Below are 26,477 nucleotides of genomic sequence, written 5' to 3' on the forward strand. Positions count from 1 at the left end.
CAGGCGCATGACCACCTCCGAGTGTCGGTGGCCCCGGCACTGGCAGCAGCGACGGTGAGCCCTGGGCTGTGGCTAGCTGGAGCCCCAGGGCTCTGAGCACAGGTGGTCCTGACCGGTGATGTCTCCGGGCTGTGAAGACCATCTGAAGTGCACTAGCCCTGAGGAGGATGAGCAGAGAGGTGGCACCATCCCAGCCACTGACTGCGAGCGACCCGCACAGCCCCACTCAGGCTCTCTGTGGGCGCAGTGGGCACATGACTCTGAAGTCTGAGGGGCGGGACCGTGGTGCAGGGACCAGGGAAGGCCTGGTCGGGTGAGCCCGGGGGCGCCTGTTCTGCTCCAGGCCACACAGGAAGGAGCATGAGCCCTCTGTGCCTGTCTCCCCCACAACAAAGGCCGAGGTGGTGGGGGTGGCAGCCGCAGAGCTCGCCTGCCCTGGGCTGCCGGGCGAGCCAGCAAGTAACCTCAGAAGAGGAGCCCTCGCCAGGCGGGCAGGAGAAGCCAGGCTCTCCTGGGACTGGCTGTTGACTGAGGCGAACCGGGGGCGAACCAACAGCCTTGGGCCTGAGGCTCCTGACCCAGGAGCGGCCTTCTCGGGGTTGACCAGAGCGCTTAGTCCCAACAGACAAGAAAACCTCAGCCTTCAAGACGCCTTGTCCTGTCATTTCTACCTTAGTGAGGCTAGAATGAGACTCTGGAACAAGGTGTGATGGAGGCAGAAGGGGCCTTAAGTGGAAACGCAGCTGTGGGTTTCGGACGGTGCTACAGGGAGGCGCCATCCAGCGGGAGCAGCGGCCTCACAATCGCCTTTCCAGCACTGATGAGTCCGGAGCTCCACGCCGAGCAGGGTTTAGCCCGAGGGACCCTGTGCCAGCTGATGGATGTATTTTTCTTGAAAGACGAAGGTGCCAGAAGTCTCCGTGATTACGTCACTGGAGCGAGGTTCTTTTTGTGGTTTGTGAAGCTGAGTGTCAGGACGGCAGGGTTCTCTTGCTCTTTCTCACTCTGATTTTTTCCAGGTCAGAACCAGAGCTTGGGGTGGGGAGGAAAATCCTGCTGAATGAGCAAGTTCTTTCTTAAAAAGCTCTCTCCAAGTCCAAAAAGACTTCAGTGGACTTAGGAGAAAGAAACTTAATACATGGCCATAGAATCGTTGTGAACCAAGTGGAAGCCAAGTCCACAGCATCTTTGTCTTATAAAAGAAAGCAAAGAGGAGATGGAAAAAAAGAAATAATGCTTAGGAAATCCAAACCAAACAACGAAGACTCAAGACAAAAAACGAAAGATCGCCTCCGAGAACGGGCAGGGCTCCTTCTAATGAGGTTTTTCAGTTACAAAACGCAGGCGCAGGTAGCAGGCACTCTTCCGTTCCTTCCAAGCTTGCCGTAAACCGCATACCTGACACGTTTGTGCTGTGCCGGGATTTGCCACTTCGGGCTTCAGAAGGGCTGGACCCCCTGCTAGCCGGTGGGTCCTCAGGGCAGGAGTCGGCCGTGGAGGCTGGAGGCTCCCGGGCTGGTCCTTGACCTGCGTTTGAACCTTGGTCCTAATAGCTAGCAGATTGAGGCAAGCTCAGGCCTCCGAGAGAACCCGTGTGGGTTTGAACTAGAGCACGCCTGGCCTCAGAACCAGCTACCTCTCTCGTTACACCCCTGCGAGGGGGCTCCCCGTCCCCTGCTTGGTGGTGGAGCAGCCTGCAGGGAGCGCCGTCCAGGCCACGAGAGAGGTCATGCTGGAGCCATCGTGTCCGAGACAGGCAATTCCCAATTCCTCGCCCTTCCAAGGGCAGGCATTTTCGAAAGCACCAGAGGCTTGGGGGCAGGTACTCTTCTCAGCTGACAGAGCTGGCCGCTCATCATGTCCACCAGGACGTGGCCGTGCAGGGAAGCAGCTGTGCACCTGAGCAAGCCTCAGGCTGATTTGCTTGTCGCTCCAGGGGGACGTCTGCCCCGCCACCCTCAGCCCCCTTTCCTGTCTCCTCTCTTCCTCTTTTTTGATTATTCCTGTGAATGTGATCTGGTCCACTGGCTTCACTTTGGGCGGGGTGCGGGGGGGAGGGCAGCGCGGAGCATACACAGTAAGTCACATTGCCTGTAATAGGTGCGGAAGAACTCCATGGACCCCACAGCTGCTTAGCTGGGCCATTCTTCCCGCGGGCTCCCTCAAGCGATGCCCGGGAGCCAAGGGAGGCCTTGCTTAATCCTGAACTGGTCACTTTTGATGCTCACCTGTTGCCACCTGCTGGGAGGCTGGCCCTGCTGCCTCTCCTGCACCCCACCCCATGTCCAGAGGGACTCTCCTTCCTGAGAGGTGGCTTGGCACACCTTCCTCAGCACATGCCCACCTCACCCATCCTTGTTACTGTCTATATTTGTTTGCGCAAGCAACCAGCCTCCAGAGAGAGCGGGCTGTGCTTAATTCACTGCTATATATATCTCAGCACACAGACAGCAGGATGCCACCAAAGGTACTGAGAGAAGGAGGGGTCGTCAGGCTTGTGTTCTAGAAGATCACTCAGCTGCATTGTGCAGACTGGATTAGAGAGAGAACTAAGGGAACGAGCAGACATACAATGTCTCCACGTCCTAGAGGGACTGACAAGCCTTTACAAAAAGGCCTAGAGGCCCAGGAGGCTGGTAGAGGCTAGGCTTAGCTCTGTCAAGGCACTGGCTCTGCTCTTCAGCTGATCTTTGGGGTGTGCGTCCTCTGTAAATTAGCTTCATCCTAGAGCTGGTGCAAGCGACTTACAGCAGTTCTGGCCCTCACACTCAGAATCACTCAACTGATCCCCTCAGATCCCATTGGCCTGGCCTGGGCTCCATTCCTGAGCCAGGGCTAGGACCAGGAAGTGCCACGCACTGATGGCCGTGGGTTCCTGATCAGTTACACCATAAAGGGGATGGGATTACTTAGACCCAGCCCTGGAGACTGGATATGCTTTCCCCTGAGTTCCTGGCCTGGCTGGGAGCCGGTGAGCTGAGTGACACGAGGGTATCTTCAGGAAGGAGGAAGTGACTGCTATCAGCATCGCTACATGAGCTGGACTCACTCGTTCATGTATTGAACCTTGCACGTAGCAGGCACCTACGCGCACGCATGCATGCATGCACACACGCACACCCTACTCGGCGGCAGGGACGGTCTGGACTGGTGCATCTGGGAAGCAGCGTATCATCATCCTGATGAGTCTCATGCCCCCACACCTACCTCTCCCATGGCCTGACTTCTCCTCGTGACCATCCCTTCTCCAAGGCCACACGCAACCTGCTCTGACCACAGCCTCCAGCCCCTCCCAGGGCCCCACCCCAGGGCGTCTCCTCGTCCCCATGGATGCCGAGGAGGCTCCTAGTTAGCAGTGTGGACCATACTTCAGTTCTGCTACTCACTGGTCTGAACTGAAAATGTGAACCCCTTGGTAACATAGGGGTGTGTCCCCACCTCTAGGGCTGTCGGAGTCAGTGAGATTTCAGTACACCTGGAAGATGCTTGGGACTGAGAACTCATGCTCTGTTTGCTCCACACAAGGCGTCTGGCCCCAGACCCTTCTGTTTCCCTCCAGTCGGCCTCTTTCCTTCTCACTTCCCGCCTGTTTCCCACGCACTCCTTGGCCCATCTACTGCCAGTATCCTGCCTCCACCCCGTTGCGCCCTCTAGCCTTGCTCTTCCCGCAGGCCTTCCTGGCAGATGCTCGCATTGGACCAGCCTCACTTTCTTTGTGGCAATGTCTAGGTTGCTGGAAAAAAATCAATACTTGGGCCTGTGGTTGCTACAGAAACTTCAGATCCCGTGGCCTCAGCGGGACCCTGAACGCTCCCTGGCAGTCCTCGTGCTCGTCCCTCGGCAACTGGCTTTCCTACTCTCCAGTGAAGCAATTTCAAGCCTTCATCCCTTTCCTCCAACTTCCATTCCATCTGTCACCAAACTGTCCATTCCTCGCAGATAATTTGAACTCCTAATTCTCTGGGAAAACAAAAAACGAAAAGCAGACAGGAGCATAACCAACCACCGCCATCCCCGTTCCTCTCCTGAGTCTGCGGGGCTGGCTGCGCCCCTGCCCAGAGTCTCCTACAGCTGCACGGGAGCAGAGGCTTCCACGTGTGCTGGGTCGCCCCCTCACCTCAGGCACCTGCCTCTTGGTGATGTCTTCGCCCCTCCCTGGGGCGCCCCATTGCATTAGGACTTCCACGAGTCAAGCGGCCTGTGCGCGCTCCTCCCACCCACGCCGGCACCCCGCCCCGGTCTGCTCATTTGTCTCGCTGTTCCCCACCACATTCTGATTTGCTCGGAGTTGTATGTGCTTGTGACCCCCATTTGCTCACCTTCTACTCATCTTCAGCTCTCTGCTCACACCCCTCTCCCGCGAGTCCTAGTTCCCATTTGGGGTGCTTGTTCCTCTCTCACCCCATCTCGGGCAAAGATTAAATGTTGCTCCCTCCCTAAGCCGTGTCCTCCCCTCAGCGCCTATCATGTCGTAACTCCCCAGGGCCGTCCTCCTCAGTGTCCCTTGCCCCGCCCTTCAATATGGTTATTTTTCAGGATTTTATGGAAGACCCGTTTTTTACTCCGCGTACTGTCTTGGAACACTCCCACCCAGTGGCTCCAGTTGCCGTCTTGCTTCATTTAAAGATTCCCAAATGTGTGCTCCACGGTAGAGTATTGCTTATAAACTTCAGAATCAGTTATCCAGCTGCCTGCTGGTCCTCGCCACTAACATGCCCCCCAGGCACCCTAAAATCAGCATCCTCAAGCTCTTCTCCCAGGCCTGCTGATTCTCCTTGTGATGAGCAGCGACACCCTCTACCCTCCTGCCCACGGCCAAGAACCTTAAATGTCTTCCTTGACTCCTTCCTTTCCCCCAGACTTCATTTCCAGACCGCCAAGCCCTCTAATTTGTGTGTGGTGGAGAGAGCAGGGGTGTCGGTGGAGATTCTAGTCATGGTTTGGGCAAATCACTGAAGTAGTTCCAGCTTCAGGTTCCTTGTCTGAAAAGAGGAGCGCAGTGATGCGGAATGTGGATGGGGGTCAGCATGGCGGAGAGCCTCAGTGGGCACCAGTGCCCTCTGCCCCGTCTCCTCCCCCGTCCCGCCTCTGCTTCCTTGCCTTGCTGTTGAATCAGTGCACGTGTAGCTTCTTGACCTTGGGATTCCCCCTGGAATTCAATTTTCCATAATCCTTTCATGACCAAGGACTACAGCTTATAGCTCTCGGTTCTTATCGTGAAGAATTTGAAAAATGCAAAGTAAGCAATTACTGTTGACATTCTGCTTCCAATCTCTTGTCTCTGTTCATTTTTACAGTTTTATTGGTGTATAGTCAAGTGTGCATCCTGCTGTTTTTCCCGGAAACCAAATATTTTCCCAGGTTAATAAAAGTCCTTCATGAACAATTGAAAGGCTGCCTGCTGTGCAGTCCATGACTATTGTATAGTTTAGTTGCCCTTCTAATACTGCTGGTCCTTTAGAGTCTTTCCAAATAAACAATACCGAGGTGCACCATTTTGTAAAAAAAAAAAAAACCTTTCTTCCTACATTTATGATAATTTTTCTAAGTCATATATTCATAACTTGAGCCAATAGGTCAAAGGATTTATAAATTTTGAAGTGGTGAATCCTTGAAACGGGCTAAATGAATATATAGACCTGACCTCGGCTGCAAAAAGTGAGGTAAAAAGAAAAGGCTTGTAATCACTTTCTGTTTTCCTGAAAGAAGGTGGGGAAGGCCCGAGTGCTCTGTGGGGAAAACGTGCCCTTGACGTGAAGTTCCTGCTTCGTGATGGTGAAGAAGGGCTTGTTTCTGTTTTTGTATTTTCATCTGGGTCAGTAAGAGGACAGGCCATTCCTCTGAGCTCGCTTCCCTCCAAGGAGGAGAAAAATCGTCCAGCATCTAATGATGCAGATCATTAGCTGTGTTAACAGCCTTGCAGTTAAGAAGAAAAAACAAAACAAAACAAAACAACTTATAATAATGTATCCTCCTAATGCACAGTTAATTTTAGTTAAAATTTCCCTGGTGGTTTAAAAACTCAGTGAATTTGTGAATCTAGTAATTGGCTCTGCATTTGGGAATGTTAAAGCTGCCATAACCGACTGGGCTCTCGTGGGACAAAGAACCCCACGGAGGTCTGGCCTCCCCGGTGACACCGTTCTGTGCTCCCTGTTCTGTGCAGCCCCTCCGAGTCCAGAAAACCTGCCTTGGTCACCAGCCTTGTACCTGGCTTTCCCTCTTCAGAGGAGACTGAGGGCCTCAAAGTTCACGTGTCCTAAGTCAACTCTGGACTCCCTACCCATCCCCAAATTCAGTGTCTCCCCAGCTGTCTGGTTGCTCAGATAAGAAACTTCAGCCATCCTTGACTTCTCCTCTTCTGTCCTTGCCACACCCCCACTTTCCATCCGTCAGCACATACTGTCGATTCTGCTTCTAAAAATCCATGTCGAAGACAGATCTCAGATCGTCCATTTCTCTCCATGTCGCCGGCACCCTGGTCCCAACCCCCTCACACTGACTGGCACTGCCCAGTAGCCTCCTGGGCGCCTCTGAGTGCTGCTCTTTCCCTTGCAGTCTGCTCTACACAGCAGCGGGGGATCCTGCTAACACACACTCTGCTCTGTCATCCACCCCTTCCTTCAAATCTGTCAGAGACTTTCCTTTGCTCTCAAGGTAAGGACCCAGAATTCTAACGGCCCTGCCCACCATGGCCCCTGCAGCTGCTGCCTTCCGGCACACGTGTCACCCTTCAGTTCCTGGAGCTCCTCCACGAGAGCCTCGTATCACCATGCTCGCTCTGTCCCTCCTACCCAAGTCTAGGTAGCCCCCTCTTTCCTGCCCCCGACTTCTATAGAAACATGGGCGCTTTCTTCCAGCTTCAGAGAACCCATTTTGATTTACAGCTTTGTGTATCTTCATTCCCTGGTGTGGTGATGTGACTGATGTCCGTCTGTTCCACGAGACTGTTTGGTCGCTGGAGAAGGCCCCTGGTTGCCTCCATTCACTGTCCCTTCCCTGTCAGCTAGGCTGGTGTCTGGCGGGAAGTAGGTGCTGAATAAATCACTGGTAGCATGTGCATGAGTGGCATCCTGTAACAGTCCTCGCGAGTGTCCCGTGAGGTGTGGGCTCTCTCAAGGAGCCAGGCCCAGCTTCTCCACATGTCGCTGGCTTTGCTTTCTCTTGTCAGCCGTCGGGTTGAATAGCGCATGCGGCCTGAAACTCACTGGTCTTTCTCTTCTCTTTATTCAGCTAAAGCTTGCTTTCACCCTGGACCACGAGACGGGACTGCCTCAAGGATGTTACATCTATGAGTACCGAGACAGCAACAAGTAAGCCCCCGGCGGGAAGGAGCCTCGCCTCCCCATTCCTGCTCAGGTAGCCCCTGTGGCCTGCCCTGCCCCGGCTTCTCTTGAAAAGGGGTTGTCAGGGCAGGAATCAGCCTGTTTACATTGTGGCTGGAATGGAAGTTTTTCTCTTGTCAAGTCTCTTTTGCCCCTAAATATAGGACTTGAGTATTTGTGTCGGAGCGGTTGTGGGGGTGGTTGTGGGGGGCGAGAGGTGCGTTTGAGTGTCCAGTCCCCTCCAGCCCCGCCCGCTTGCTCTCCGGCCACAAGCTTACAGCTCTCACTGTACTTACGTTGAGCACAGCTGCTGCGGGGCTTGCCCTGGGAGTTTTCTAGCTGGGGTTTCTGGGTACTTGCAGAGATTCAAGTTGGCGACCTCATTTTCACCCCCTTGTTCCTTTACCGCCGCCAACTGCGTGGTTTCCTCTGTGAGATGGTGGAAGTGGCGGTAAAGTCAGGCCAAGGGACTCTGCTGTGCTGGCGTCGTGTGTCGGGCACGGCACTGGGGACATGACATGCGTTATCCCCTTTAAACCTTAGCACCCCCTGCCTGTTTCCCTTACTGTTGTGTTTGTGGAAGCTGAGGGCCGGGGGACGGAACTGCCTGCGGGGTGGGGGCTGGCCCCGGCTGTGCGAGGCAAACGCAACATCACGATTTGGGAAGAGAATAAAGACAGTTGTCCCGGGTTGCTTCCGGAACCCCAGTCACCAACAAGAGTCCCCACCTGAGCAAAAAACACCCTGATCTATTCCTGAAGTGTCCAAACTGTCTCATCTTACCCAGTGGACAGAGTCAGATAGGCCAGTGCAACTGCACTTCACCTTCCACAAGAGGATCGCGTGTCTTCCTCAAGGACTCTTGCTCTGGTACGGGCAGAGGGCGGGTGTCTGCGTGACCCAGTCTCCACTCAGATCCCGTTCACGTCACTCTGGCTTATCTGTAGGAGGTGCCCTAGTGGGCGACCATGTTCCCTCAGGCAATCACTAAGGAATGGTTGGCCAGGCGTCCTTTATTGCCTCTGGCTAGCACTGTTTCTGGAAGGAAGTTCCAGGGTTTCTAGACCATTGTGTCAGAACCCTCATCTCAGCTTCCCATAATGCTTGATCCAGCGGCCATGCAGGGCTGGTCTCTGCACTCCAGGGAGCGGAAGTCATGACTGCGAGCCCCTGGTGGGCAGTGCAAGCTGCACTAGGCAGTAGAAACAACCTAAGCCTTCAGCTGCCTGGCATGTCACCCTGCCACCACCCATGTTGGCACCACACTCACCCCTGGTGCTGGCTGGGTGGCAGGGGGCAGGCCCGTACACACAGGTTGTGGCAGCAGTGAGATCTTGAGGCCCAGGGGTGTTCACAGACCGGCTTGATGCTGCTGTCCTCGGAGGGGGTCAGCAAAAGGCCCTCCTGCTTTCAGCTTGGGCTGAGCCGCTCAATAGGGGCAGTGACCATGGCTTCAGTTGTCTTTGAAACTGAGAGGAGAAAATAGCCTTGCTCTGTTCCTGGCTACCCCTTAGCTCCTGGCATATTGACAGAGAAGAGATGTAAAGGGCAAATTCCAGGGTTATAAATATTGATGTGCTGCTTCCAGAGGCCTGTGAGAGAAAGCATTTGTGTGGCACACTGGACCGGAGCCACGGCCTGGCAGAGCTTGGGCATCTGATGTCTCGGGAACCCTGGGGACCCCTCTCTTGCTGGTCTCAGAGGCAGTCTTGAGGCTCACTCTCAACCCGCGGGCCACCAGCCTGGCCCCCAGAGAGAAGCCGGCCCGCTGCAGGTGTGGACCGCCTGTTGGAAACCCGCGCTCCGTCGCTCTCAGCGGCTCCTTTCCAGCTAAAGTGTCTGGGGGTCCCTCGCGAGGTCACCTTGCAGCCATTTAACACGCCACCATAATTTCAGTGTTTGGTTTTCATTTTTAATTTTTAAAGGTTCTAGTTGAAACTTTTGGTCATCACTATTACTTTGGATTTTTGGTGTCCTGGTTTTTAGTGTCCTGGTTTTCGTTACGATGTCTGTTCCTCTGATCTCTTCAGTGACGTTGGTTTTACCAATTCTGCTGCCTCCTTGAGGTTGTTGGGTTCTCTCTGGTTCTGAGGGCGCTGGTCTCCCATCTGTCATGTCTGTTGACTCACCTTCATGGTGGTTCACGACCTCACCTGGCTTGTTCCTTTCTGTCTTAGCAGGAATTGTGTTCCTTGTGGGAGTCGCACCTGCCCTGCCCCAGGTTGTGACGTGACCTTCCGTCGCTTTTGCCTTTGCTCCGCCAGGGCCCTGGATTCCCATGGGGCCTGCTAGTCTGAGGCCAGTCGAGCTCTTGACTCAGGCTCCCAGAGCCTGCTGGGGTGCTGTCAGCCTCCACACCCACATGCAGCGCAGGCTTGGGGGCTCCTTTGCACAGGAGATGCCCCCCTTGGCTCTGCCACCCAGAGGGAGGTCTTCCTGGTCCCTGTCCGAAGACCAACAGCCTTTCCTGGGTCCTGGTTTTCTCAGGCTCTCAGTGCCCATCCCCAGGCCTGCACCCCTGTGGGCATAAGCTCCCAGCGCCTGTCACTCTGGTGCTGCCAGCCCAGTTGCCATAATAGAGATTAGGGCCTGGCTTAGCCCCGTCTTCATTCCCCATCACTCATGCTCCGTTCCTCTTCTGCTGTGGTTTGCCCGTTGTTTCTGTGTGCCGTGGCGGCCATGCCAGTTCAGTCTGCCATCTTGTTAGAACCAGAAGTCTGACTCCTCACTCAACAAGTACAGAGCGTCTGCTCACTACCCAGTCATACCAGGCTTCATACCAGGGTGCAGAGCTAGATAAACACAAGGGGGAGAGGAGGGCCTGGCACCCATCACCCGGGCCAGCTCTGGGACTGGGCCCTCACCTACACTCCCTGCTCTCCATCCTGAATGACCAGCTCGAGTCTCCACAGCCCTTCTCCACCAGCCGGGTGACTTCACTCTATTGTCCTCGTTGTCCACGTTCAGCTGAGAGTTCCTTTTTCCCGGAAGCTGGTCCATGCTCCTCACAACCATCCCTGCTGCGTCTGGGGCCATCATCCGGGGTCCGTGCGTGCCTGGTTCTGTCTCTGCACTCACCACAGCGTGTTTTGGGCTCCGGTTCACTTGTCTGCCACGTCCTCTGGATCAAGTCCTCTTAAGTCAAGGCCTCATTTCGTTCATCTTAGTCCTGCTCCTTGTGCCTCGCCCAGCCAAGCTAAAGGACTCACTTTGGCCTCTGGAAACCCACATCATCGAAGAGCCGACATGCAGAGGCCCCAGAGAGAGCGTCCCATGGGACACAGTTCCTCAGCTGCAGTGCCTTCCCACATCATAAAGGCAGCCACACAGCAGTCTTCCAGGGCAAGGGATTCTGGCCCACACACCCTCCTCTGTCCAGCCCCTGGCACCTTGTGGCTCAGGCCACTGGCCTTTCTGGCAACAGCCAGGGCTGAGGCAGGACCCCGGACCCCTGCCAGCCCACCCGACTCTTTCCCCAGCCTCTGAGCACATAGGCCTTTCTGGACCTGTCGGCCTGAGAGGCACCCAACATGCAGCCCTGCCTATGGGGCACCCACTCTGGGGACACCTTCTACCAAGGAAGAGTAGACCCAGAAGGTGAAGCCTCAGCTCACACTGTCGGTTCTCATCATGGCGGATGTGCCGGGTCATCTCAGGGCCACTGACTCCTAGACAGAATCAGCGTGTGGCATCATGGAGGACAGGCCCATGAGGAATGAAGGGAGGAAACAGCAGCAGGCCTGAGGCTGCAGAGGGTGGTACTGGCCTGCCCCTGTGAAGGAGAGGGGCGAGTCGGGGGCAAGGAGGAGGTTCAGGGGCAGAGTCCCAGCCTGCAGTGAGTTCCAAGAAAGAGCTGGTCCAGCCCAGGGGAGCATCCTGGAGCCGTGGCTGCTGGCTGGGGGAGTCTGCATCTGACAGGAACCCCAGGATGCTCTGAGCATGGCAGCCAGACCCATCCCTCACACGACACAGGGCAGCCTCTCTGCTCGGCATGGGCTCTCTAAGCTCCCATGGGCTCCTCTTCCCCAGGGGGAGCTTAGAGAGGAGAAGTTACTGGAACAAAATGGCACCTTCATTACTGAAGCTCGGGGCCCCAGCTGGCTCTCCTCCTCCACTGTCCATTCAAAGTTCTTCTTCCTCTCAGCAGCACCTCTGCTAGCTGGGAGTGACCCAGACCGTCACTGAAGCCTGTCTGTCACACCCTACTCCGGCCAGGGTTAACACACGTCTTTACGTCTGTTCATGGTTACAGAGGAGCAAGGAGTATAGGGGAGTCTACACCTCTCTGCCTGTTGCCTCTGAGCTGGGTCCATTATCCACCGCCCAGCCCGTGAGGGCACCTCCTCTTGTCTGTGGCCCCTGGATGCAGGATTCCAAAGAATCTTGCCAGTGGCCTTCGCCGGTGGCCAGCAGGACTGTGGCCCTGTCTTCGGCCTCTAGCCCTGTGGCGTTGAGCCAGCTCTGTGACCACCTGCCCCGCATCCTCTCTGGCTGCAGCCCCCACCACTCCTGAGCGAGGCTGGCATCCCTCTGCCCTGTGCATCTCCCACGACCCTGAAGAAGGGGGCGTACTGCGGGTTCTCCCACAGAACGTTGGCCTCCGCTGGGCCTTCCCTCCCAGCACAGCCCCTTCCCTCAGCCTCTTTATTGCTTCCTCCGCTGCCTGCCAGGTAGTCATCTCTTTCTGCTCCATTCGGCCTTAGCTGGCACTTTCTCTAGGCTTCTAAGGACCACCCCAGCAGCAAGTTTGCCCCATCCCCGGCTGTCCCCGCCAGGCTACTAAATCCTGCATCCCTAGAAAATCCCCCAAATCAATGAATTACTGCTCCCCTCTTCTTACATCCTGGCCCCCTTGATCGAGACCCTCAAATCCTCCTAATTCCTCTATGTCTATAATTTTCTTCCTCCTGTAACAGGCCAGCACATCCCCAGCCAACAAGCCTGGCATTTAACCCTAGTTTGGGGCCTGGCAGCTGGGAAGGAGATGGGGGAGCCCCAAGAAGAGGAGGAGGCCTCTGAGTGTCTTCCAGCACCTGCCCCTGCTAGAAAGCTTCCCACCCTTCTGTGAGCAGCCACACAGGTCCTCTGGCTCACCCATGTCGCTGGTAACTGCTTCTCGAGGGCCCTCAGTGTGTCACTTTCCCCTGCTGGGCACTGGCAAACCTCACAGTCACCAGCCAGCCAGCTCCACAGCCCCTGTAGACACGGTGTCTCCCCGCTTTGCAATGACTGAATTGTCAGTCGCCAAGGGCTTTGAGGGAGTCTTGGAGCATCTGAGCTACCACTTTGTGCCAGCGATTCTTCGGGCCCCACTTACCCTAAAAAGCACATGTCCCTGCCCACCAGGGAGTGAGTCTGTGGGACAGGAGTGGCTGTGCAGGAGGGACGGGCTGGGACAGCAGCGGCTGCTGGCCTGGGAAGAGCAGAGGGAAGGCGCAGAAGTGGGGCTGCAGAGCTCCACACTATGGGGCCCCTGAGAAGCAAGGAGGGGAGTACTGGGTGGGGAAGGTCTCACACAGCAGCCCAGCTTTATCACAAGTCCGATGGGAAGTCCCGGGGCCCAAGGCGCCTGTGGGCAGAGCCTCATGGCCAGCAGACCCCTCTCTGATGTTCAGTTGCTGACTCAGAGCAGCCAGTAGGGGACCAGGGGTTGCAGCCGGGGCCACCCAGCAGCTTATGCCCAGGGGCGAGAGGTGTCAGGGGCACCTTTTCTTGGTCCCCATCCTGGGGCAGGAAAGCCTGTCTGCAAGACTCCAGGATGAAGCCCCATCTTGAAGCGGTTCCCCTCTCTGCTTGGTTCTGTCCTCCTGCCCATAAGCAAGCACTGGGGTGTTTCCCAGCAGCCCTGACAAGTCAGCCCCACCCAGCACCTCCCAGCACTTTGCAAATGACACTTTGTGCCTGCACCTTGGACCTGAAGCCGGTTCCTCGGGCCATCAGCACTGTCACCTGAGTCCCCAGGCCTCTGCCTACACCAGAGCAGCAAGCAGATGGGTGCCAGAAGGGACCTCGTGGGGGCAGCAGGCGCGACCATTTCCCTTCACAGCCTGTGCTGGAGACGCAGCATCTACAGGGCCTGCGCAGCTGACTGGTGACAGTGAGGGGCACCGGTGCCCAGCAGGGGACGGGGCGCCAGGCCCTGCCTCTCCACCTGGTGTGGCACTGGAGAAGCAGACGCCCCATCTTGAGTCCAGCTGCTGAACAGGAGCCTGTGCCGCACTGTGTTCCCTCCCACCATCCACTCCAGGCAGCAGAACCATAGCCGGCACCTGTGCTGCGTCACGGTCCCCTCTCCTGGAATTGTGGTGTGACCGCAGGTGCCAGGGCAGGCAGAAGCGCTTCACAGGCTGTGCTGAGGCCACACTCTTTCCCCACTGCCTGCAGGGGGCTGCGGGGCCGGAGGGATGGAGCCTGAGGTCACGTTTTTGTTTTTGTTTTTAATTTTATTTTTTATATTTTTGACATCATTTCTCATTTTTGCACAGTGTATGCATTTTCATCTTGGTTATAGTCCCCATACAATTCCCACCCCCCTTACTTTGACCCTAATCCCTCCTTCTCCCCCACCCACCCCTGTAGTGTGTCTCTGGTTTATAGTTGCTTGTTGGTTTTGATTGTCTCTTTATTATAATTAGTCTTTTTCCTGGTCCCTTATTTGGGTTTTCTAATTCCTGCTGAGTGAGACCATCTGGGATTTTTCTTTTTCTTTCTGGCTTATTTTGCTGAGCATGATCCCTTCCAGCGCCATCCATGTTGCTGCAAATGGCATGAGTTTGTCTTTTTTGATTGCTGAGTAATATTCCATGGTGTATATGGACCACATCTTCTTGATCCAGTCATCTATTTTTGGGCATTTGGGCTGTTTCCATAGCTTAGCTATTGTAAACAGTGCTGCTATAAACATAGGGGTGCAGGTGCCCTTTTGAGTTAATGTTTCTGTGTCCTTTGGGTAAATACCTAGGAATGGAATCGCTGGATCCTATGGAAGCTCTATCTTTAGCAGGTTGAGGAACCTCCACACAGCTCTCCATAGTGGTTGGACCAGTTTGCACTCCCACCAGCAGTGCAGGAGAGTTCCTTTTTCTCCACATCCTCGCCAACATTTGTTGTTGCTAGTTTTTTTAATATGTGCCGTTCTCACTGGTGTGAGATGGTATCTCATGGTAGTTTTGATTTGCATTTCCCCAATTACAAGTGATGCTGAACATTTTTTCATATGCCTGTTGGCCATTTGCATTTCCTCTTTGGAGAAGTTCATTTTTAGCTCTTCTGCTCATTTTTTGACTGGATTATTTACTTTGTTTTTGTTGAGTCTCTTCAGCTCCTTGTAGATTTTTGTGATTAGTCCTTTATCATTAGTGTTGTGTGCAAAAATGTTCTCCCAGTTGGTGGGGTGGGTCTTTGTTTTGGTTATTGTCTCTTTTGCTGTGCAGAAGCTCTTTAATTTGATGTAGTCCCAGCTGTTTATCTTTGCCTTGAGTTGCCTCGGCAGATTTCCCTTACTGCCAGGCCGGGGTGCTCAGCCCCTCTAGAAAGCACTAGCTCCTCGGCTCCTGCTGGTGCTAAAGCCAGAAGGGAGCAGCATGGGAAGGCGTGGTAGCCAGCATCCCCAGAGACTTGGCTGGACAGAGCAGCATGGATACCTCGGTGCACCATGGGACAGTGACCACGCTGGCGTGGGGGTGTGACTGCAGAGACACACGGTCTTCTGCCACAGTGCACATGTGGGAGATGGATTTGCACAGTAAACTCACTTTGTCAAACTTCTTTTCACTATGGCGCAGACAGAGAAAAGCGCACGAATCGTGTGCTTCTAGTTGAGAGGAGAGCTGGAAGCGAACCTATTCGGGCAACCCAAATATGAGTTATGCACAGTTGGCTTGTGTGATTATGGAGGCTGATCTGGGCCTGCGAGCTGGACAACCAGGCGAGCTGGGGTGTCATTTAGCAGAGTCCGGAGCCCTGAGAACAGGGAGGTTGGTGGTGATGGTCCCAGTGTGAACGTGGGCGCTGAGGTGGCCAGCCCAAGAAACGAGGCAAGGGAAGGGGGACAGAATCCCCCTTCCTCCACCTTTGGTTCCATGCAGGCCTTCACCAGGTTGGATGACGCCCATCCACACTGCCGAGGACCGTCGACCCACTGAGTCCTTGATGCCAGGGCTCGCAGATGCACAAAGAACTCCTCTCCACCTGGGCACTCCGCGGCCTGGCACAGGGCGTGTAAACAACCTTCAGGCTGTCCCCGCACTGGCCGCTGGGAGCTCTGTAGGATTACCCCTTGTATTTTAGACCCACAGTCTACTCAGAGCTGATTTTTAAAGTTGATGCAGCAAATGTCATTGTTTCCGGGAGGGGGATGCTCAGGACCCCAGCCTGGTTCATTGCCGAGGCCCTCCCACTGCTCCCTGGGCCACCGTGGGCCCAGAGGATGTGTCCACCTCTGCGGCCCTGTTTCTGCTCTGCCCTCTCTCTCCCCAAGCGTCTGCGCCAGCACCACGCTCCCTTCTTTGCGTACCTGTGCGGAAGTGGGTAGAGCTGGCTGCCCGCCTGGAACCTCCTCTGGACAGGGCAGGGGGCTCTTCTTGGCCCTCCCACTTCCACGTGAATCTGAGTGTCAGTTGCCCCCTCACCCCCCACCACACACACGCAGACACCTGCTGGGGTTCGTGGTGGAACCGCTGTGAATCTGTAACTTGATTTGGGAAAAATTGATCCTTTTATGATATGAAGTCTCTAGCCCACAAGCATGGTCTACATCTTGCCCTTTATTTAAGTCTTTTTGATTTTTCTCCATCATGTTTTCTAGTTTTCTGGGTAGGGGTCTTGCTCATCTTTCACTGAGATTGATTCCGAGGTCTCTGTGGACTGTTGTAAATGGTTTTTATAGCTCTCCTGTTCTCTTTGTCACTGCTGTATGGAAATACAACTCATTTTCACGGATTTATTTTATTGGTATTTTTATTTATTTATTTTGGCCCAGTGATCCTGCTAAATTTATTTATTAAATTCAGGTCATTTGCAAATTCATTCTGGTCCCTGTACCCAGGCAAGTCACCCGCCAGCAGCGGCGGTCCCTCCTCGCCAGTCCTCAAGCCCCATGTTTCCTTTCCCAGCGCGTGCCCTGGGTGGCGTTTAACACAAGTGAGGGCAGCAGCCATCCTCGTGGGGTGGGGAAGAGGGATTTTACCACACACTCCCTCTCAGGTTATGAAAACTTGCTCTGGAATTCCCTTTTGTGTGCACTTGATTTTCCTTTTCCCAAGATGACCTTCCACTGGGCAGTCGGTTTGACTTGTGCGCGGTGCTCGTGGGCCCTCAGCGAGGCAAGCAGAAGCTGGGCTCTATTTAAGGGAAAGGAATTGATGTTTACCCCAGGGTCGTGGCCCCTTATCTTAATTTCCCGAGGGAGGTTCTGCCCTGGCCCCTTGACAGAAGCTCCCGTGGCTGCTGCAGCCGAGCGGGAATTCAAGCCTGTCTGCCCGCCCCAGCCCCTGCAGCGGGCTCACTGCTCGCTGCCTCCCTGTTAGAATATTGAGTGCGTGACCCCCAGTGTCACAAAAATGCCACTTTTGTCACAGATTCCAAGGAAAAAAGTTGTGAGGCGGCCTCACGGGCCTATTCAAATCTTTTCCTCTCCCAGTGACCCCCGTCTCCACATCTCCTTGTATCCCCGCCATCCGCCCCACACCACCTTTCTGACTCCCCCCGCTTGGGGCCCCGAGGGGCTGCCCCTGCTCTCTCTGCGACCACCTGGCGGGCTTCCCACCAGCCCCAAGTACCAGGCGCATCTGACGTGGGGTGGGAGGTGGGTGGAGACTCCCTCCAGGTCAGGCTGCTCTAGCGGGGGGGAGCTGTGTGCTCTCAAGCCTCTTACAGTCTGAGCTGGCCCAGTTTGAGCGCTGTACCGCCTGTGAGGGCTGAGACTGGGAGGGGAAGGAAGAACGCAGGGGAGGTAGAAACACACGCAGGCCCTGGAGACCTCGGGGTCCTGGGCTGGCGAGGGTTCCCTCGGCCCAGGCCTCCGTGAGAAGACTGCCCTGGTTATTCCCACCCCCACCTTCTGCAGCCCAAATAATTACCCAAGGGTCACCCAGGAGATTTCCCTGCAAGACAGAAAATTCTAGGACACCAGGAACTCTGGAAACTAAACACTTTGAAACTCTCGGAGACCTTAAAAAGGAGAGTAAATGTTTCCTTGGTTGATTTAACACAGGGTTACATTAAGCAAACAACTTTCTTCCCTTCTTGAATTAAATTTCCTCTGCACAACTTTGCCGATGCCTTTTTTCACCTTTCTGCAACGCATTGCAGTGCCCTCCATTTGAGGAGTCTCCTTGGGGCTGCAGCAACCCGGTGTAACTTGGTGCCCTTCTGTGGTTTGTTCCAGATGCTTTCTAGCACGTGGCCACAGGCTTTTGAGCAGTGAGAGAGGATGTTGAGAGACCTGCTCAGTGTTTCCTGGCCTGACCCACCCCCTTTCCCCCTCTGAGTGTTCCAGCCACAGGTTCACATCCCAAAGTCTAGGCGGATGGCTCAGCGGGGCCGTTTTTAAATCCAGAGGGTCCTGGCCCTTTCCAAGACTCCCAGGAGTTCTAGAGGGGGTTGGGGATGTGCAGGCAAGTCCCACTCAGCTCCTGACCGGCGGGGTGTGTACCTGCAGCCCCCTCTGGCCTGGTATGCTGTGCCAGACTCTAGGGCACGCTCTGTTACTCCAGAAGCCAGGCTCGGTGGCATGGCCTCCTGTGGGCACCTGCCGTGCAGAGCCTGGCCCAGGCCGCAGAGACCTCAGATCCTCTCAGGGATGTTAGCCCATACAAGAAACAGGCCACAGGATTGCATGTTGGCCTCACACCCGAAGAAAGGTGCCCGAGGCTGTCACCTCCCGCAGCTGCTTGGCCGGAGACCAGAACGAGCTTGGCCGCCCAGCTTCTGGCTGTATGCTCTGTGGGGAAGTGTTTCTGGTCTGTCCTCGCTGCCACTCCCCAGCTCCCTGGGGCACTGCGGCTTTTTCTCCGTGTCTGTGCAGGAAGCCTCCAGAGCCTGAAGGCATCGCCGTGCCTGATGGCAATGGCCATCAGCAGATGTAAATCACTCAGAGGCGGCTCCATTTGTTGAGGAGGAATTGAACAGGTTTGCCCTCTGTTCTGAATGCCCTTCTCCAAGGTGGACATCTGTGGGAGGAGACCTCACAGCCTGACGTGGAGCCAGTGCCAGCCCACGGCCCTTAAGTCCCGCGAAAGGTGTGACTGGCTTGTGTGGCTGTTCTGAAGACCCAGGGCAGCAAGGCCTCCCAGAGCCTGCCCGCCCCGCTGACTCCCAGCTGCCCGGCGTCTGCCCCTAGGATGCCAGCACAGGAGGCGGGCTCCAAGGTGGAGGAGCAGGACGGGCGTTTGCCCTCCAAGTCCAGCCTTTGGGCGTGGTACCAAAGGTGCGAGTCAATGAGATGGCAGAGGACATGGCTAATTTCAGGGGCTGAGGACCCTGCTCCCCTCACCCCAGAACCGCAGCCAGCGCTCAGAGGGAGGCAGCGTCGCCCTCACTGAACACCACTGAACGCCTCTGTCCCAGCAGCCTGTCTCTTCTGGGGCCTCCTCCCCCTGCCCTTTTTGGGAATCTTCTCATCCGCATCTCACACAGGTGGGAGGCCAGCTGAGCTGGTTCTGGAAATACCTTCATGTTGGCACTGTCTGAAACTTGGGGCAAGGCATTGCCCCACAGAACCCTATTTTAACCTGGAAGGGGACTTATTCTTTCAAGCCCCAAAGCATGTTTGTTTGTTGTTTTAGTGTACACCTACTGCAGTGTCAACTGCAGCGTAGCCCCAGTTGGTAATTCAGGATTATTCTCGATGGTTATAAAAACATTTCCCTTGGGGTCACTGCACATGCAGTGCCACCTGCCTCTACCCTAAATGCCCAGGGTGCCATGGGGACTGGGGGTTTCTCTCCACTCCTCTGAGGCCCTGGCCCATCAGCCCTTGTCTCTACCGTCATGGTCAGGCCAGGTGTCATTTCTCTGCGGCCGTCCAGAAGCCCCGTGAGGGGCCAGGGTGTGGCGGCAGTCGGGAAGCCACGCGGAATGGCTAGAATGTCATTCACAGGGAGGAAGGGCTCTTAGTGAGGGTGAGGGGGCATCCGTGCCTGTTCACCTTCGACCCCTGACCCCAGCCTCAGTGCTGGCCACCTAGGCTTTGTCGGTGGCTTCTTTCCCGGTTCTGCACAGTGTCTCCCCTAAGTGAGGTGTCGTGTGGTTGCGCTTCTTACCTGGATGACCCGGTGGCTGTCCATGTGAGGTGACCGCCCTCCATGGTACGCTCAATCCTTTCCCTCTCAGGAGGGATCTTATCTTATCACTAGATAAGAGCGGTGAGCTGGTCCCCATCTGTGGTGTCATACATAGTCCAGGAAACCACTAGATTCCTCAGTGTCCTGTTCCTGACGCTGAAGCATCTCTCCACCCCCTTCGGCTCCTTCTGGTATATTTTCCAGCTGCTGGTGTCATCAGACCTGAGTGAACACTTGTATTGTTCCGAGCACCGTCCGTCTCTTGAGATCCACCAGGGCTTGGCCGTGTGCTGTGAGGCAGGCTCCCACCCTCCACCTCGTACCCCACAAACTCCTTGCAATGGAATGAAACTTTTTTAGGGGATGAGGTCTGCTTTCCTCAAATCCTCTGAGGGCTCCACCACCTAAATGCGTGGGAGCTCAGTAGATAAATGCTAAAGGAAAGTGCCAGTTTATGGCTGCGGAAATTCTGATGGGAGGGGGTGAGTGTGTGTCCATCTTCAGATTCCCTGTGCCCAGCACAGTGCCTGGAACGCATGCCCAGCGTGTGGTGGTGAACATCCACCTCCAGGAGCAGGCTGCTTGCTCTTTTTCCCCTCGTATTCTGTTCCTAACCTTCTTCTATTTTGTAGTTAAAATCAGACTCTTACCTTAATTGGGAGTGGTGGGTGTTCATAATAATAATTAATATTTTTTGAATACTTAACAGCATGGCGAGCCATAAGATTAGAGCTTTACTTAGTTTATCTAGTTTAATCTGCACAAGATAACCCTACAGGGTAGGTAATGGGGCTGAAAGAGGTTAACCCGGCTGAGGTTGTCCAAGCAGTGTGTGCTGGGTGACCTCTGCTTTCCCCTCGGGGCTTTAACAAGCAAGAACAGTAGCAGGTGCTGCCACCCCCTGTGTTGTTGCAAAACCAGCTGCCCATCCCCAAGGGAGAGTCCCTGCCCCCTGGCCTGTCTCCCCTCCTCGTATGTCCTCTGAAGGGGGGCTGGCTAGAGCCTCGATCCAGCTGGGCTGGAGCCAGGGACCACAGGGTTCTTCAGGAAGCCCTGATGCTCAGAGTTAGGTTACCTGCCAGATGGGTCATTTCCCACTGCAGACGTAGAGTGCGACCCCTGGGAAATCCCACTGCCCACGAGGGAGGGCCCTGGGAAGATCTGCCCACGGGCCGCATGGGTCGGGGGGCCTGTTGCAGGTGTGTTCAGCCCAGGCCTGGATATTAGTCCTTTGCTTGTGGCAGACCTTGCCACGCACCAGTTAGTACCACTGCTGCGTGGGCCGGGCGATGAGAAAGGCCCTCCTCCCTGAAGCACGGAGGGCAGGCTGGCAGCACAGTGGCCAGCAGGGTCTCGAGTCCCGGCAGAGCTGCACCGCAGCCCTCTCTGCCATTCCATCTCCTCTCAGCGGGGCTTTAAGATCCGGAAGCCCCAGGGCACCCAAGGGTAGGCAGGTGCTCTGGGGCAGGTGGGGCAGAAGATGGGAGTTAGAAGAGGCCAGCCAGGCCCTGGTGCCCACCTGTTCTTCCCCTCTCTGTATTCCCACCCAGGTAGAGAGGAGGGCAGTGAGGGGTTCAGGTCCCACCCTCTTGTGACTGGGTGGGAGGGGGAGAAACAGGACCCAGGCAGCTCACTACACCCCACCCCCAGTGCTGAGACGCTCTGCAGGCCCCAGTCATGTGTGTCCTGGTCGCTCCTTAGGAGTGACCTCAAATCTCTTCCGGGGTGTCCTCTGCCTGGGGACTCAGGCGGAGTTGCTGTGCCCCTCAGGTGGAGGGAGGTGGGGGGAGAAGAAGCTGACAGAAATGCAGGCCCCTCTTTGTGGCTGAGGAGCCACTCCCTACCCGAGTGAAGTCCCATTTTGCCCATTCCAGAAAACCCTTTTCTCCTGAATACTTCGCCCTTTCCTCACATCCACCAGGTGGGCCTTGGCCTCAGCCTCCCTGGCAACCCCTCCCCATCCCCAGGCGGGGGAGGGGGCAGAGGACAGTCTTTGGAATCAAAGAGACTAATTAATCTGCTGTCTGTCGTGTGAGAGAGAGAGTAAGCAGGGGAGTAAGTGAGGCAGAACCTGTGCCTTCCAGCACACCCTTCTGTCTGAGGCCCAAAGCCTAATTTCAGAATCTAAACTGATTCCTCCCAGTGTCAGGGTCACCCAGCTAGCCCCTGCTGAGGTTGTCCAGGCTCTGTCTGTTGTCCAAGGCTACAGAGCCACTGGGTGGGGCCTGCAAGGGAACCCTCCAGGGAGTCTGAGCATGGCAGCGAGGCAGTGGGGACACCCAGGTAGGTGTCTCCCCCAGTGGCAGGGCTTCTGTGCGGCTCGGCCACGCCTCCTCAGGTCAGCAGCTCTGATTCCAGATGGACAGGAGCTGGAAATGGAGGCAAGCGTTGTGTCAACCCTGTGATGCAGCCGGTGAGCCCTGGTAACCCAGCTCTGCAAGGCCGCACGGCAGTAACTGCCGGGGGCTGGGCCCGGGGCCACTGCCGCCTGCAGACTGCCCTGAGCCTGGCCTGGGAGAGCAGAGCCCTGAACCTGGGAGAGGAGCAAGGCTTTTAGCTTTGTGCTGACAAAAGACTTTCTGCCTGTCAACCCGGCTCCCCAGCAAGCCCCCTCCTCGCTCCCTACCGCAGCCCCTGGGCCTCCCTTTGGCAGGGCCGGAGGGCCCGGACTCCCAACTCCTCGCCTCTGGAGACTTCCTTTTGAGCAAGAAAAACAAGCGCTGAAACGTGCCTCACTGCAGCTGGGCCCCGCCTGCTGAACCTATAGAAGGCCCTGGAGTGGATTTGGCCTCACAGAAGAGGAAACCTGGCTCCGGCCTCACCCGCAGGGCCTGTTATGTCTGGCTCCAGAGGCCTTCTCCTCTGGGGTTTTCCATGCCTGTGAACTAGGCCCCATTCATTTCCCTGTGGTTTCATGGGAATGTCCAAAACGCTCAGCAGGTTGCAGCGAGCCCAGGAGGAGAGGGGTCAGCGAGAGGCCCGCGCTGGGACTGTGGTCGGCGGCCGCGGCACCCTCCGTGCACATGCTTGTGGGTGGGCACCTTCAGTCAGCCTGCAGCGCTTGCTTCGGCGATCCCCACGACCCCAAGACTCTGCCTGCAGCCCCCTCTCACCAGGCCTCCGCTCTCCAGCTGACAGGCCACCAGCTCCACCCGGCCTGTTCTGGGAGAGAGCAGCAACTTTTCTAGTTTGCCTGCTCCTCGGTCTGTGACTTCCCATCATGGGGCCCAGGTGCGTCCCCTGATACATCCGATTTGGTGCCTCTGGGAGAGCAGCAGATGCTTGCAAGGTGGCTGCCGCCTTCGCCCCCTCGGGCTACACTCGGGCGCCCGGCGCTGTGAGAGGCCGCGGCTGCCAGCCATGGTGAGGATGTGCCCAAGTAGGGAAATGTGGTCTTCACAAGAAGTGAATTTGAAACTGCTGGAAGCAATGCTTATCAAATCTCCACGTTAGCAGTTTTCACCGAGAGCTAATCGCACAAGCTCTGTGAGTGGCCTAATTCCGCTCGCAGGAGACTCCGGAGTGGAGACCCGTGCCCCGGCGGCTCTCTAATCTCTCACTCGCTTTTGGTCTTTGAAAGTGGATGCGTCCTCAGGTTTGGGCCGCTGCCCTGCCACTCTGCCCCGGCTGCCTGGCTCCAGGTCATTTCCAAAGCCACTGAGTGTTCTGGATGTGAGAGGGGCGGGTGTTTCTCCTCTGGTTAACTGGTACAGTGGCCCTGGAAATGGAAACTCTCTTGCCAGGCAGGGTCGAGAGGGTATGTGCCAGGAACAGAGAGCTGAGGCCGGGCCCAAGCACCGGGCCTGAGTAGGGCCGGCGCAGGCCGAGGAGGGACCTTGCTGCCAGCACTGGCCCCCCTGTCGCCACCCCTGATCTAAGAGAGAACAGCCGCCAACTCCTCGGCCTGGGCTCCCTCTGCGTGCCTCCCTCTGTCCCCCAGAGAGACCAGCGTCCGCCCCACCGGGTCTGCCCCGGCGCTGCCCTGTTCCTGGCCTTTGGGGCGGCCACTCTCTTTGTTGACATGATGGGTACAGGCCTTTCTGTTGTCTTCTGTGTCCAGTGAACTTGAAAAGACCCTCTTGGGGCAGTGCCCTCCCGCCAGTGTTCTGAGGTTACCGGGCCACTCCTCACACTGGGCCTGTTGAGGCTACTGGTCTCCAGGGCTCCTTCCTGAGACCTCTGGACAGCTCTGAACAGGGCCTGGGAGGGCGGGGTGTAGCCCCTCTTGCTCTGACTGGCTGTGGCCCTGTGCAAGGCCCTGCCTCTCCAGGCCGCTGTGACTCCAGGTCTGTCCTTCCTGTGGGGAGCATGGTCACCACAGAGCTCTCGCAGCCCTGCGCTGGGCCTTCCCGTGACCTCGCTCCGCGGAGGGCCGCCCAGACCAGATGACCTGGCCCCCCTGGGTGCAGCTCACCGGCTCAGAGGGAACCCCCTCTCCCTGGCAGGTTCCCGCCTCCTGGAGAGCCGGCTGATCTTCCTTCTTCCTCGCTGGCGGCTCCTTTGCCTCTAAAAGCAGCGCTTGTTTGGATCCTTAAAACAGCAATCGGAAAACATCGCCGAGGGAAGGGACCCGTCCCGAGCGACGCCTGCGCCTTTGGCCCCTCACGCTGCCATCTTTGCTTTTCTGAATCACCTTCCCCAGGTGCTTCTGCCAAACCCAGCGGCCCCTCCCCGCCCCTCGCCCATCCCCACTGCCTCGGCACTGTGGACAGCTGCCCAGCACCACCTCATTGCCCTCACACCGCTTCACGTCGGGCCACCTCGTTGCCCTCTAAACCCCCTGCTCTCTTGCCCCAGAGCCTCACCTCGCGCTGTCTCTGGCCAGCGGCCCTTTCTTGCTGCTTCTGGCTGTTTCCACAGCCCTCAGACTCCTTTCTTCCAGGAACTTCACCCGGCCTCTGGCCCCAGGGCCCCGCGGTCACCCAGTTCTCCTCCTTGTCTACCCTCTTTCAGCAGCCTTCCTCAGCCCCAGTGAAGACCAGACCTGGAGTCTGGCACCCCAGGCCCCTGCAGGCCACCCTTGCCTCCCCCCCTCATCCCTCAATGCCTCATTCTCCCGAGAAGCATGCCTGATGGAGGTTTGGGCCTCCATCCTGTCCTGTAAAGCACTTCCCTCCTCTCACTGGTGGCCGTCTCTCCCCACTGCACCGAGGGCTGCTGGCGGGCGGGCCACAGCTCCCTGTTGGCAAGCGCCCAGGACTCCTTGGAGACCACAGGGCCGCCAGTTCACAGGTCTGGTCACACTCCCCCTGCTGTCTGGGGAGTCCTAGGTCTTGGGGCTGATCAGCTTTCCTCCTTGCATCTCAGGCTTCCCTGCACGGCAGGTGGGAAGGACTAAGACTCCCCCGGGGCTGGCGGAAGGCTGTGTGGGCTGTGCCTGTCCTGTCGGCTGCGGCTCTCAGTGGTCGTCCCTCCACCCCCGGCTCCTAGGGCCGAGTTAGGCCATAGCAGCAGCTCAGATGAGGTTGGAGGATGAACAGGGAGAGGATGGCTGTGGGTGGGCTCTGGTTGTTGCAGAGTCACGCCACCCACCCCTGTAAGTGGGCCCTGTGCTCGGAGACCCGGGGCAGGAAGAGCCGGAGACCGCTGCTGCTGCTGCTGCTGCTGCTGCTGCTGCGCCGCCTGGTTTGCGAGTCATTCCGGTCCAGCTCTTTCCTTAGATGCAACCTGACATTGTCAGCCCCTCCCGGCAGCCAGCACTCGGGGTGGGCAGCGTGTGCCCAAGCAGGAGAGGGCACGGTGGCAGGAGTCCAGGCTCCCTGGCTCCTGAGTGGGCCCGTCCTGGACGACTTCATTCTGTACAGGTGCGCTGGCGTCTACACTGCAGAGCCTGCCCCGGAATCGGGCTGGGGAGGGTCCGTGTAGCCCGGATCCCGGACGCAGTCACAGCAGTGTGAGCAAGCAGGTCCCGGGGCGGGCCCTCCTGCTGCCGCCCCAGAGGAGGGGAGAGCCAGGTGTAAACCACCGGCTTTGGGCAGTGGGCGGGGCCCCAGGCTGAGCGGGCAGCAAAGGGCAGAGGGGAGCCACGCGCGGCCGCCCCGAGAAGGGGTGACAGCCCACAAAGCCTGCAGCCCCACTTGACCCGAGGTGGGAGCCGCTCACGGGCTGGGGCGGGAGAGGGGTGTGGCCAGGTGCCCCACTGTGGGGTGAAGGGTGACTAGAAGTAGGGGAGCCGGCTGGAGGTGGTGTGCAGAGCGGTGGGCCAGTCAGCCCACATCCTGGGGATGGGCACCCAGACAGCCCCGGCCACGCAGGTGCACTAACACCGCACGATGCAGTGGGGGCACTTGTGCAGGGTACCCCCTATTTCAGGGAAATTACTGAAGGATCAGAGCAGTTCCAAAACTTGTCTGGTTGGTGAGGGGCTGGGGTTCAGGCTGCTGAGCGGCTGCTGCTCCTCTCCAGGTGGTCCAGCCTGTGCCTGTGAAGCTCGCAGGTGAGGTCGGGAGACATGATGTGCGGGACCCCACCCTGGGACACCCCCAGCCCCGCCATGGCCACAGACACACCCTGGCCCCTCCCTCACCAAGCAGGCTCCATCTTCCAGACGAGCAGGGCAATGTTCCTCCAGATCCTCCCAGGACACTGTTGGCCCCTGCCTGTCCTCCAGGCCGCGCGGCCCTTCCCAGACACCGACCTTCAATGCCTCACCCATGGGCTCTCCCAGAGAGCAGCAGACGCGCCTCCTGCCCCGGCGCGCCTGCCTGACGGGGTCGTCCAGCAAAACACCCCGGCCTGCACACACACACACATGCACGCACATGCACACGCACACACTTCTACCTTTTTCTCCAAGTAACATTAAAGCACTGTGGGAAACGCCATTCCAGGCCAAAGGTCCGCGGGGAGTGTGTGCTAGGGTGGAGGT

The 26,477-nt window shown here is 57.0% G+C and overlaps 1 protein-coding gene across 5 annotated transcripts in view; it reads left to right on the plus strand.

Annotated features, from left to right (window-relative positions):
* DIS3L2 (DIS3 like 3'-5' exoribonuclease 2) overlaps positions 1-26,477 on the plus strand; it is a 282,840-nt gene that overhangs the window by 246,809 nt on the left and 9,554 nt on the right. For 4 of the 5 annotated variants that reach the window (XM_054700163.1, XM_037524233.2, XM_054700164.1 and 1 more), the window contains one exon: positions 7,234-7,313. In XM_054700163.1, the coding sequence (XP_054556138.1) occupies positions 7,234-7,313 (80 nt within the window). Of the gene's footprint in view, positions 1-7,233; positions 7,314-24,054; positions 24,737-26,477 lie in introns of those variants that run through there. The other variant, XM_054700166.1, reaches the window with a different exon arrangement.

Source organism: Talpa occidentalis, unplaced genomic scaffold (genome assembly GCF_014898055.3).
Source record: "Talpa occidentalis isolate TD23 unplaced genomic scaffold, MPIMG_talOcc4v2.1 talOcc4.3, whole genome shotgun sequence".
NCBI lineage: Eukaryota > Metazoa > Chordata > Mammalia > Eulipotyphla > Talpidae > Talpa > Talpa occidentalis.